The 13,407-nt window shown below is 36.6% G+C and overlaps 2 protein-coding genes across 2 annotated transcripts; both read left to right on the top strand.

The window, feature by feature from the left end:
- Positions 1 to 1,632: 1,632 nt before the first annotated feature.
- On the top strand, positions 1,633 to 6,032 carry LOC126624035 (MACPF domain-containing protein CAD1-like). Its single transcript, XM_050293029.1, has 6 exons — positions 1,633 to 2,113; positions 3,239 to 3,477; positions 4,132 to 4,327; positions 4,455 to 4,638; positions 4,854 to 5,008; positions 5,154 to 6,032. Exons 1-6 carry the CDS (start codon positions 1,802 to 1,804, stop codon positions 5,778 to 5,780), a joined length of 1,713 nt encoding a protein of 570 aa, XP_050148986.1. The 5' UTR covers positions 1,633 to 1,801; the 3' UTR covers positions 5,781 to 6,032.
- Positions 6,033 to 8,930: 2,898 nt separating this feature from the next.
- Positions 8,931 to 12,752, top strand: LOC126622924 (protein NRT1/ PTR FAMILY 4.6-like). The gene is made up of 6 exons (XM_050291601.1): positions 8,931 to 8,963; positions 9,337 to 9,433; positions 9,667 to 9,884; positions 10,136 to 10,579; positions 11,113 to 11,240; positions 11,693 to 12,752. Exons 1-6 carry the CDS (start codon positions 8,931 to 8,933, stop codon positions 12,579 to 12,581), a joined length of 1,809 nt encoding a protein of 602 aa, XP_050147558.1. The 3' UTR covers positions 12,582 to 12,752.
- The last annotated feature ends 655 nt before the right edge of the window (positions 12,753 to 13,407 follow it).

Here is a 13,407-nt window from a genome sequence, read left to right as displayed (position 1 = left end):
GGGATTTAGAGTTCGGCATTAAGACGGCCGAACAACGTTTACTATTAAGACCTATATCCGCTTTGAGTATTTGTGCCCTTACACTTTGGTGTCGATTCGGCGTGAGTTTACTCTGACGAATACCATCACTGTGATCGAATCCAACGACGACGATTCGTGAACCTCGTAAGAATAGTAGCCTTGTCTTTAGGTTCGAGAACCTAAGAGGCCGAGACGTGTTCCTTCCTCGGTCGCAATCGCAAGATGCAGAAATCAGCCGCGCACCCAACGCAACATCAACAAATTTTACTCCTCGGCCGAGCTCGGCCGACGAGTTGGCACGCCCCACATTTAACCGAATGACGTAGTTAGCTTATAGATTACTCGGCCTGCGCGCCACGTATGTTTGGTAGTTTTAAGGGTCAACATTTTGGCACGCCCAATAGGATCCAGTGCTAAAACTACGAAGTTCACATGATCTATCTCGATCAGGCTTCAAAGGATGAGTCTCATTGCCTATTAAAGAAGCAAAAACAACTTCTCGAGAGATTGGGAAGAATTTCTAAAAGGCAAGAGGTCGGGGGACAAATTTCCACTCCGGCCACAACCAATATTCGGCCTAAGAAAATTGTTAATTTGGTCGAAGAACAAATGCCACCTATTTTTTTGGTTGAGACTGGAAGTGTGGTAGGCCTAGAAGAAAATGTTCAAGTTTCTGAACCACAAATTGACTCAGAAAATGATTCGTCAGAGGAGTGCTCCAATGACGAACAAGGCCGCAACATTGGATTAGCCCAAGAAACCACGACAATTGATATGATTGTTGGCGATAAAGCCGATATGGAGAAATCTCGTTCGGCTAAGATGTTTGAATTAAAAGCCGAAATTATTATGCCCAGGGGGCATAGTAATTGTTCAATACATTCGGCAGCCAATGATAAAAAATATTTCGCCAAGTCAAAAATATTTGGAGGAAAATCTTTATTCGGCCTAGAGCGAAATCAATGTGAAGATTTTGTTATTACAAGATCTCGACTTGGAATAAAGCATCGTTGGCCTCCTCCTAACTATGGTTTGGCCACTTTTCTTTTCGTTTGTTAAATATATATATATATATATATATATATATATATATGTTATTTTCTTAAACATACGGCTATGCAAGCCGATGCATAAGAAAATAAGGGGGCAACAACATTCTGGCCGAATAAAAAATTTGGTCGAATACACTTGTTTGACTATTTTGGCCGAATGCATTTATTTGTGAACTTTGCTTACAAAAACCTCAGTCTCGGCCCTATTACGAAACAAAGCCTCGGTCAAAACATATATATAAACAAAACTTTCATCTCAAGAAGCATTTGAGTGTGCTCGTCTAAAATTTGTCCATCACACTATCAAATCGTATTACTCGTTCACAAATTATAATAAACCGAATATACTATTACAAACTTAAGTTATACTAAAATTAATAAAACGGTGTGACAATCAAACTAAAAAATTAGTCGTAGGAATCTTGCTTGGTCTGACTTGTTGGTAGGGGTTTGACTTCAAAATCTTTTTACAAGGAAGACCAGTCAACTGAGAATCCTCTTTTAGTTTGTGCACTTCCATACAATATACACATTTTATACGCATTTGGTACAAAGAAGAAGAGGGCAAAATCCCCACTCTTTCTCCTCAGCCTAAAAAGCCAGCCAGCCAGCCAGCCACTGCAAAACACCGAAACAGAAAGCACTTTTGTATTTCGAATGATTCCCCCATCCAACTAGAAAACACCAACCACGCCATCGATTTCTCTTTCTCTTCTTTCTCTTCGCCAATGAAAGACAAAGACCCTTCTTTTCCTATGGAATCCTCTGCTGTGGCGGCGAGAAGCTCCAGCTCTGCCGCGCTGACCACCACGCTCTCCAACTCAATCCAGGCTCTGGGTCGCGGTTTTGACGTCACTTCCGATATCAGGCTTCTCTACTGCAAAGGGGCACCCGGGTCGAGGCTCGTGATTCTGGAGGAGGATCAGGGGAAAGATCTTGTTCTTTCTGATGGGGTTGTTGTGCCGAATGTGCCCATTGATGTTGAGTGCGCGCCGGGGAAGAGGTCCATTGATAGAATTCACGTCTGCAGCTTCCACGAGGTGAATTTTTATCCAATTTCGGATGATGAGTTTTTGTTTCTTGTAAGTTTGGATTTGAATTCTGTGATTTGTTTTGGGTGTTTTCGGATTTGCAGAAGCTTCAGTTCAGTATTGGACTTGTTGGGAATTGAACTTTCTTGGTTGTGGTTTGGTTGAGTCAGAAAGTTATGATCTTGGTTTGTTTTATGTTGGATAATGTTGCTTTGCTGGGTTTTTGTGGTTCTGGGATTCGTTTGTTTTCGAAATCATTGATTCCGCATATCGTATTTCATGGATTTCTAGAATTCTTCTAGTTTTACTCCTGTGTTAAATTTGAATAACCGTACATTCTGTCTCAAAATTATTATATTTTGTTTGTGTCATTCGATTGCTAATGTGTAGCGTGATTTGAAAGTTCGAAAAGATCATGTCTTTCTCTTCTTCCAGGCTTCTGAGTTGCTTTTTTCTCCATATAGGTTGTCATGAATTGTTTTGTGATATGCAGAGAATAGATTACTCATCTGTTACGGAGCAATGCACTATCAGCTCGTTAGGCTAAAGTTCTAGTCTGAATGTTTATTTGAGCTTGTTAGGCTATATAAATCATATTTCAGTGTTGGTGTTGTATTTTGATAATGGATTGTACAGTGGGTTAATAGCCAGTGTAATTAGTCAATGTACTACGCAAAACATAAAGAAAACTGGGAAAATGTTGCATACTCAAACAACATATAGATGGCTAAATAAAGAAATCTGGCATTCGTGATTGTTTGAATTCAACTGTTTGCAGAGTTTGCTAAAACTATTTGGTGCATTAGAGAATAAAATTTTACAGAGATCCTGTAAACATGCTTAAAGATAAAGTTTGTTTGGTTACTACAATCCCGAAAAGCTTGAGCAGTTAGGATGTGAGCTAGCAGTTAGTATATATTCTAACATAGCTAAGTTTAGATTCGCGTTTCTTAAATTACATTTTCTCATTTGTATCTTCCCCGTTATGGAATGAATAGTATCTCCTCCTATTTGGTCAGCATTTGGTGCATGCATTGGAATTTCGACTGGCTTCTCCTAATTATAGCAACCATTTGACCTTCTTGTTATACGACAAATTTTGTGAACTTGTGGCTTTGATGCTTGACATTTCAGATGGCAGAATACTTCAACAAGAAATCAGATGTATCAGGAAGCATTCCTCTTGGAAGCTTCAATGCCATGTTCAATTTCACCGGTTCTTGGCAAGTTGATGCAGCAGCAACCAAATCCCTCGCCATGATTGGATACTTCATTCCCCTATACAAAGTTAAATTAGAAAAGGATAATTTAGTTTTGCATGAGGAAATCAAGCGTGCTGTTCCTTACTCATGGGATCCTGCAGCCTTAGCAAGGTAAGCAACTAAATATGATAAGAGTATAAACATGAAATGTCTGTGTTTTTTCAATTCTAATCATCTCGGTAAAAAGTCAATTACCAACAAAATTGATAGGCTAATCCCTACAACTCATGTGCTGTCTATGCATTAAACTAATAGATATTTTCGAGGACAATTCAACTTGTCAGTACCTGATTGCTCTGTTTGATACCTGCTTTCTGTCATATTCTGTTCCTACTTTGATCAGTGGGTTATAAAATGCAACTAAAGAGCTTGGTGATGAAAAATTGAATGATTAATCATTAGACCTGTGTATGCTCAAAGCCTCAAACTAATGGCGACGCACTTGATTCATAATGGTATGGATATTTACTTAAAGATGCTAGTAACTGTTATTGAAACCAAACTTGATATGCACTAACAAGAAGGATAATCAATCAAATTTCATTATGTTGGCCAGTTCTTATAGTTACATATTTCAAAGAATAATTTTGGACATGGCGCCCCATCAATTCATATTGAAAATTTAAATTCGAAATGTTCCAAACTGCAATATTTGGTGATGCACAACTGCAGGGTGTTCCTTTGATAAGATTACTAGATCTGTTGGTCAGTACAACACCGGAATTTTGATACACAATTTTCTTTCTCCTCTTGTTCATTTTTCAGTTTTATCGAGAGTTATGGTACCCATATCGTCATATCTGCAACTATTGGTGGAAGAGATGTATTCTATATCAGGCAGCACAAGTCATCTCCTTTGTCAGTGGGGGACATTGAGAATTATGTGAAAGACATTGGTGATCATAGGTTTGTGGACTCAAAAAACCAGTCAAATCCAGGCCCATTAAAGTACAAGGATAAGGTTTGTATCATTGGTGTTTCATCTAAAAGTCTCAAGAAACTTTTCACCCCGTTCTTAAAATAATTCTTGATCAATTGTCACTTCCAGTGGATTTGTTTGTGAATATCCTTAATTTTGTGTCCTTCAGGATGTTACAGTCATATTCAGGAGAAGAGGGGGTGATGATCTTGAGCAGAGTCATTCCAAGTGGGCCGAAACTGTACAACTAGCACCAGATGTGATTAACATGACATTTACACCCATTGTTTCTTTGCTTGAAGGAGTGCCTGGAATAAAGCACTTGAGTCGTGCGGTTGAGTTATATTTAGAGTGTAAGATCTAATCTAAAATGTATTTCATAAAAAGTGTTGACTTTTATTCCAATCTGATGACGGATAAATCATTTTAATTATGGTTAGCTTGAATCGTTTGTCTAGAACCTGAAAATTGGTTATATAGCTAGAAGCATGCTTACCTGTAGCTCCACCTATTCAGGTGTTGGAGGTGTTTTTGACATTTGTTATATGTTTGTCATTGTTTATACCAGACAAGCCACCAATCGAAGATCTGCAGTATTTCTTGGATTTTCAAATTGCTCAAGTTTGGGCCCCGGAGCAAAATAATCTGCAAAGAAAAGAACCTGTGTGTTCATCGCTTCAGTTCAGCTTGATGGGTCCGAAGCTTTACATCAGTCCAGATCAGGTACGTTTGTTGGTTATCATTAGTTCTTTGATGGCTATTATTATCAAATTATTGTGTGGGAAAAGAAATGACTCTTTCATTTCCTTATATTTGTAGTTTTCCACTTTCACCTCACCTCAACTGAAGAAATTTCTTGACACTGCAGGTAACAGTAGGCCGTAAGCCTGTCACAGGGCTTAGACTAAATCTAGAAGGCAGCAAACAGAACCGACTGGCTATACATTTGCAACATCTAGTGTCCCTTCCGAAAATTCTTCAACCCCATTGGGATGTGCACATGGCGATAGGTGCACCCAAGTGGCAAGGTCCTGAAGAGCAAGACAGCCGTTGGTTTGAGCCAATCAAGTGGAAGAACTTCTCCCATGTAAGCACTGCACCGATAGAGCATGTGGAAACCTCTATCGGTGACCTCTCTGGTGTTCACATTGTCACCGGGGCTCAGCTTGGTGTATGGGATTTTGGTGCCAAAAATGTATTGCACCTCAAACTCCTCTTCTCTAAAGTACCAGGCTGCACAATTAGGCGGTCTGTTTGGGATCACAGCCCAGCCACCCCGTCTTCTGCACTGAAGACGGATGGTTCTTCTTCGTCACATTTAAACAACAGAAGCTCTGATGATAAAAAGGAAAAACTAGCTAAACTAGTGGACTTGACGGAAATGTCAAAGGGGCCGCAAGATATACCAGGTCATTGGTTAGTCACCGGGGCTAAGTTTGGAGTCGACAAGGGAAAGATTGTATTGCGCGTAAAGTACTCGTTGCTGAACTACTGATCATCGGCCTTTTTTCCCCGGTAATTGTAGGCATTCCACTAAAATTTTAGTCCGGCATTCTTTGCACAGGCAACCCCTGTTCTGTACATTTTCTTCTTTTTGTTTCTTAGACATCTTCAATTGATAGTCACATCATTATTTGTCTGGGGGGTTTTCTTCTTGAATTGGTTGAGAAGACAATCTATGTTTCTGAATAATTATATTGGGAGACTTTGGATGCGGTCCCTAGTTATGAATAATCTTTGACTGAAACTTTGTTGGTTTTCAATTTTTGATTCAAGTCCCTAAAATTAATTGATAATTTATTTCTATGTACGTTACTATATTTTTTAAATTAAAAATTAAAATTTATAGTTGTTTATAGTAATGAGATTTTAAATAAAAAACATAATTTGTGGGATTAAAAATATTAAAATATAAATATACTATTGTGTGTGTGTGTGTAAACATGGGTACATTCATAAAAAATAACCAAAAAATTATTGTATCAAAACATGGGTACATTCTTCAAAATGGGTACATTTAGCAAAAATAAAAATGGGTACAAATAAATAAAAAAATATGGGTACAATACAAATAAAACTTTAAAAAATATGGGCACAAAAAGAAATTAATATATGGGTACAAATTAAAATTGAAAGGAAAATTGGTACAAATTAAAAAAGGTTGCAAATTAAAAATGGGTACAAACTAAAAATAAAAATATATGATAAAAAATTTAGCCATAAATATAAATATACTAATTGTAACATTTTTAATATTAAATGAATATATTTAGAAATAAAAAATATTTTATTATTGAAATAATTAATGATATTATTAATACAAAGGACCTTGATCAAAAATTGAAAAGTAATAAGGTTTTAATCAATAGAGTAGTAAAAATAAGGATGAAAACCTAATTACTCCCTTATAATTTATATACATTTTTAGGTAATATATGAAGTCATTTTTTCAGCGACATCAACCCTTGCATATGACCATCGACTAGAGAGTTTGCATCCATATATTTCTATGTTTTCAATTGCATCATGAACAGTTTTCTGTATCATTTTACACATTTGATTTTTTGAGTTAAAAAGCATCTCTGCTTTGAGAAATTTGAGTTTGACGGGTGTTACTAATTCACCTGCTATGATATTGTCGAACGTATTTCATGAACCAAGGGTATAGTATTGCAGTGTGACCGTCATATATCGAAAAATCACTATTTATAAAACTTGAAGGGAAGTTCTTTGATTGCTTTTGTGCAATGGGACAGTATTAACTAGTCTAGTGATGGAAACTATGTACTTAAAGAAACTTCTTTATGAGACCATCAATAGTTGACTCAGCCTAGTGAAGAAAACTATGTCAGGCACTTAAATCACTTTTATTTTTGTTTGCTTATTGTTGAGTTTTTACTCATGCGTACTGAGTTCGAAACTCTCATTTCTCTAAATTAATGTAATAGTTTTGGACTCTCCCTCCTCACCTTAATAATATTTTTTTTTAAATGCTAAACCAGAATTATTTTAAATGCTAAACCAGAATTAATTCACCTAAAGAGGAAAGAAATAAATCAGTCACTTCCACTAACCTGTAATTAAAACTAATCTCTTAACACAATCTTATTATTATTAACATAATTGGATGTTGGATGAGTTTGTAATCTTAATGACAGTTTTTATGACATCTGGGAAATTTATTGTCTGCTCCAACATGTTGATGTGAATCTAACAGTTGTAAGAGAGACTGCATAAGAAAATTTCTTACCAAATGAGCGAAATTGCAGAAATCATCTGGTGTGGCGTGGATCACAAGTCAATGTTACTCTTGCGGCGAAAAAACCATTTAATAATATCTTTGTGATTAAGCGAGTTATCAATCTCAGTCGAAGTTGATCTTCGCATCTAAATTATGTTCAGCTTTTTTCATGGGTCTGTCATATATATGCATGGTTGAAAGGGTCCCTTTAGGACATGAAGCTCATGACTGTAAAATAAGGCTTGAAAAATGCACTTGTGTTGTTCAAACAAACATACGTAAAGTTTACATATGACCTACGCCGCAGGAATCATTCGCGCAGAGCCATTAAATATTCTATAGCTCCGGAGAGACTGGAGCAGGCAAGTTGCTACCCGTGAGATAACGCAGCCCACATCTGACTTAATCATCCTAACCATCATAGGTTAACCCAAGTACTAAACAGTGTTTAAGTATATTATATAACACAGCGTGAACCGTTGAGTTGTTTGTTCTAGAATCTGTCAGCTGTCTGTTTTAATCCTTTTCCCATAACAACATACAAGTCCTTTTTAATGCTGAGGCCCCATAGTTGTATTAGCCTGACAATTTGCACCAAATAAAGGGTTTTTTAATTAGCTTTCACTAATCATGTACGTGGAAACTATTCTGCTTTTGATGTGAATGATTAATTTACTGCAAAAAAAAAAAAAGATTTTTCTCGAGAAAGAGGCGGATGGTAGTGTCCAAAAGCAAAGGCTCTCCAAGGGCAAAGACAGATCGGGTGTTTAGATGCTTTTGGACTTGGGTGAAATGCAGGACTCGTCTTCTTGTAATGTTTCTTTTGTGAAATTTGAACTTGAAAGTGCCCCAAAGATTTTGGATTGCACTCAATCCCTTGTTGAATACTTCATACGTACTCATTTCTTTTACCTATTCTTTCTGTGTCGATTAAAAATTACCAACATGTATTAATTGGAAATTTAAATAAAAAATTAGGATAGTAATTTTGGCACACTTATTTTTTCTCCATGCAATTATCCCAATTTTTCTAGTTTTTGGATTGATTAAAAAAAATAAAGAAACTAAAAAAGAAGAATAAATCAACGAAGAAAAAAGCTAAAATATGAAAGACTACTACCATATTTTTTTTTTCTTCATAACACTACCCATAATTTAAACACAAAAAGTTGCTTAGGCTTTTGGAGTATGACATGCCCATTAGGGCTATTATTTTACAACCACACGAAAGCCAAAACCTCAAGAATTTGTAGAAGAGGACGAGTTGAATTTTTACCCTATCTTAAGTAAATATATACGCCATCATTGGAGCTTCAAGTCCTCACCTTTTGGCAAAAAAATTATTATCCACTTCTTTATACCAAAAAAGTATGATTTTATCTTATTTTTTTTAAGAAATGCTAAATGGGTAGCTCTCACTCTGTCGTCCTTATTCAGGTTTCCTCTTGGACAATCTTGACAATGTCATGGGAATCTCTTACTCAAGGTCGGCAATGTTATAGCAAAACATGCACCAACATTCCAACAAATTAAGGGGTATTATGGACATCACAAATGGTCGTTACGCAACTTCCAATAAGTCCCAAAGCCCATCTGTGTCAAAGTCTTATATATACGAACCTCAGTTTACATTAGCCTCTCATCCCTTTTCCAAAATTCATACGTCTGTTCTCTTTAGTACCAGAGAGAGATCACTGCAATCCTTGTATCTAGTTATGGTAATTTTAACAAATTAATGAGGACATTTGTTCATGTTATTCTTTCGAATTCGACCATGTTAATTATATTCTCTTTGATTTATAACCTGCAGGAGAAACTTGAGCTTGTTGAAGGGAAGGTTGATTGGAAGGGAAGGTCAGCTGTGAAATATAAACATGGAGGAATGAAAACTGCTGTGCTCATACTAGGTACTCCCTTAGTACACACATTGTATACATGATCACTTTCTTTTCTTCTAAGAAAACGACATTCTAAACTGTGGTCTAATGTACGTGAAGGAGATTAATTCTGGCATAAGAGGAGGGACACACTGTCCTGACTAACTAGCATAATCTACATCTGCTTACATGATCACCATAAATGCAATAATACGTAGTCCTTAAATAATTTACAATTTTGGGGTTGTTTTTATATGTTGCAGGTACATTTGCTTTTGAGAACATGGCAACTCTTGCCCTGGCTGTGAACTTGGTTACCTACTTCAATAGGGTCATGCACTTTGAGCTAGCAGATGCAGCTAACCAACTCACCAACTACATGGGAACGGGCTATATTCTGTCCATTCTCATGGCCATCCTTGCAGACACCTTCTTTGGGAGATTCAAAACTCTTCTCATTTCCGGGTGCTTCGAGTTTGTGGTATGCACGAAATACTCAAATTACTCATCATTAATAGCAAAATATGCACAAATACAACGAGTTATGAACCTTTAATCAAATAGAACTGGATGGATGCTAACTACACAATAAGATGTCACTAAATTGTTTTGAATACAATTTATTGTCTGTTCAGTGACGCTCAGTTCTATTTGTGTATAATTCGCAATTGAATTTGGTTTAGTAATTGCATAGTTTTTTATGCATGTATGTTTTGTAAATTTTCACTTCAGGGACTAGCACTAATGACTGTGCAAGCTCACTACCCTAAACTGACGCCACCAGTCTGCAATGTCTTTGATCCAACTGCAAAATGTGAAAAAGTTGAAGGTGGAAATGCTGCCCTTCTTTTTATTGCTCTCTACATTATGGCGGCCGGAGCTTCCGGGCTGAAGGCCACGTTACCATCACACGGTGCTGATCAATTTGACGAATCGGACCCGAGAGAGGCAAGGCAGATGTCTAGCTTCTTTAACTTTCTGTTGCTAGCAGTGTGCTTGGGTGGTGTAGTCAGTTTAACCCTAATTGTGTGGGTTCAAGACAATAAAGGATGGGATTGGGGATTTGGGATCTCTACTATCGCCATGTTCTTGGGCGTCGTCATCTTTTTCGCAGGATTGCCGTTGTATCGGATACAAGTTATCGGAGGAACTAGTGCTATAGTTGAACTTATACAGGTTTGTTTTTCTTTTGTCAACCCTTTAAACACTAGTTCCAAGTCTTTCTTTCTTTTCTCTGTTTTTCTTTTTTTGCTTTATACAAGCGAGAGGTGGGGAAATAACAAACAAAACTTGGGTGCAAAAACCTTCTTTGGATGCTAATAAAGATTGATTTTTACAAGTTAATCCAAATCAATATAATCGATTGATTAAGTCACTAAGATGTAGTGTACAGTTTTTTTTTCCTTTTAGTAGAGGTGACAAATTAACTCATTGAGTTGTTAATGGGTACCTGTTAAGATCCGTTTAATTTGATATCACCATAATATAAATGTGAGATTGATAGTGGTGATGATGATGTAAGATGAAATCAAACTGAATTAGCTTTATTGGGTACCCATAAATAACCCATGAGTTGATTTGCCACCTTTACCTATTGGTGTTTGGTTGGAGGTCGGCTTAAGGAAGATTCTTAACTAATGAATATATGCTTCCAATTCAGATCGAACGTTGATCACAACTAGCTAACTTGTTGCTCATGTTCTTTTCAGGTGTATGTTGCAGCCATCCGCAACAAAAATCTTAGCCTTCCTGAGGACCCCGCAGAATTGTATGAGATTAGCAAAGACAAGGAAGCTGCTCTTGAACAAGAATTCCTACCTCACAGACCCATTTTCAGGTACCTTACAAATTTTTACCGAAATATATGATCTTCCACCCTTGAAATAATACAAAATTAGGGTGTTAACTAAGAACTTTCGTACACTCATAAATGATTAGATTTCTATATCAATTTCTATTCAGATGTTAAGCAAAATATATGATCCTCCACCATTGAAGAGGGATAAAATTAAGCTTGCATTTTCATGATTTTTAAATACATTTTTTGGGTGGAAATATGGACTTCCATTATTAGTCTAGCGTTGATCAATTAGTACCAGATATCTGATAAGTTATGTTATCGGTTGAACTAGATTAAAACCGAACATTTAATCTAATTTACAATTTTCATTCAGTCTCACAATAAAACATGCCAAATTGTTTGGTAACACAATTGAATTTCTATTCCGTCATAAGAAAACTTCTTGTTAGCTCCTTGCGTAACACAACACATAATTGAATTTTATTCAGGTTTTTGGACAAAGCATCCATCCGAAGAGGGCAAGTTGATGAACAACAGCCTCCAAACCCATGGAAACTTTGCAGAGTCACGCAAGTGGAAAATGCAAAAATCATCCTAGGCATGGTCCCAATATTTTGCTGCACAATTATAATGACTCTATGCCTGGCGCAACTCCAAACCTTCTCCATCCAACAAGGTCTCACCATGGACACAAGTATCACCAAACACTTCAAAATCCCACCAGCCTCACTCCCCATCATCCCCATTGTCTTCCTCGCCATCATAATTCCTGTCTACGACAGTGTCTTCGTCCCCATCGCAAGTAAGTTCACCGGCATACCCTCTGGCATAACGCACTTACAGCGCATAGGCGTGGGTTTAGTTCTCTCATGTGTTTCCATGGGTGTGGCTGGAATCATGGAAGTGAAAAGGAAAGATGTGGCAAGAGAGCACAACATGCTGTTGGCAAGGCCGGTGGTGCAGCCTTTGCCAATCAGCACATTCTGGCTGTCTTTCCAGTACTTCATTTTTGGAATCGCCGACATGTTCACATACGTAGGGCTTCTTGAGTTTTTCTACTCGGAGTCTCCCAAAGGGTTGAAATCAATTTCAACTTGCTTTTTGTGGAGCTCCATGGCACTAGGGTATTTTTTCAGCACCATTTTGGTTAAGATTGTGAATAATGCAACAAAGGGTGTCACAAAAAGTGGAGGCTGGTTGGCTGGGAACAACATTAACTTGAACCATTTGAATCTTTTCTATTGGTTGCTTTCATTGATGAGCTTGATCAACTTCTTTATCTATGTGTTTGTTGCAAAGAGGTACAAGTATAGGCCTGGGAGCCCCATGCTGGTTTCAAAGGAGAAGAAGAAGGAAATTGAGGTTAATGAGTTCTGAGAGGATTGAAGGAAAAAAAATAGCAGCTATTATATATATATGGTTTAATGTAATGTGTGAAAATTGGATAATGTATCCTAAATATGATATTAAGGCCTAGGACGTTTGTTTTCTTTCAACTAGCTAGTGTCTGTGATCAATTAATTTGTTGTCCATCAATGAAAAATTTCAATTCCCACACCTTCCAATAATTTAATTTGATTGATTATTTACATAAATGATAATCAATGAAAAATCTAGAAATAACTATTATCCATCTTCAAAAGTTATTCATGATATTCAAGATCTTATGTATAATTAAGTTGCAAGTTACTAAGTAATTCATAATTATTATTTGAGAATTGCTAAGAGGACTTTCTCAAAGTGAGACTCTCTATAGACTTTATGCCACCTCACAATTTAACATTAATTCTCATGCAAAAAATATAAAACATTGTGTAAAAAATGAGGTGGCAAACAGGCCATGGATAGTCCCACTTTCTCTTATTATTTATTCAAAACATGATGGGCTATGTTATTTGACACACAAAACTAACGCACTTGCTGACACACTCTTTAGTATAGATAGCAACGTATAATGATCAGTGACACTTCTATTAAAGTGTATCAGTTTTGTGTGTTCAAATAATTTTATAATAATATTATTAGACAATTTAGGCTGTTAGTTTAGCGTGATCAAATTTTGAATGTCATTAAGATGTTAGAGATTTAGACATTAGAATGTTGGATGCAATGTTAACTTCAAATATGCTTAAAATTGTCATAATTGGTAGGTTTATTATGAATTTGATATCATAAGATTGTAGAAAGCAAGTATGATGTGTTT

The sequence above is a fragment of the Malus sylvestris genome, chromosome 5, assembly GCF_916048215.2.
Source record: "Malus sylvestris chromosome 5, drMalSylv7.2, whole genome shotgun sequence".
Lineage (NCBI taxonomy): Eukaryota > Viridiplantae > Streptophyta > Magnoliopsida > Rosales > Rosaceae > Malus > Malus sylvestris.
Note: the sequence above shows the minus strand (reverse complement) of the source record. Positions and strands in the feature narration are given on the sequence as shown.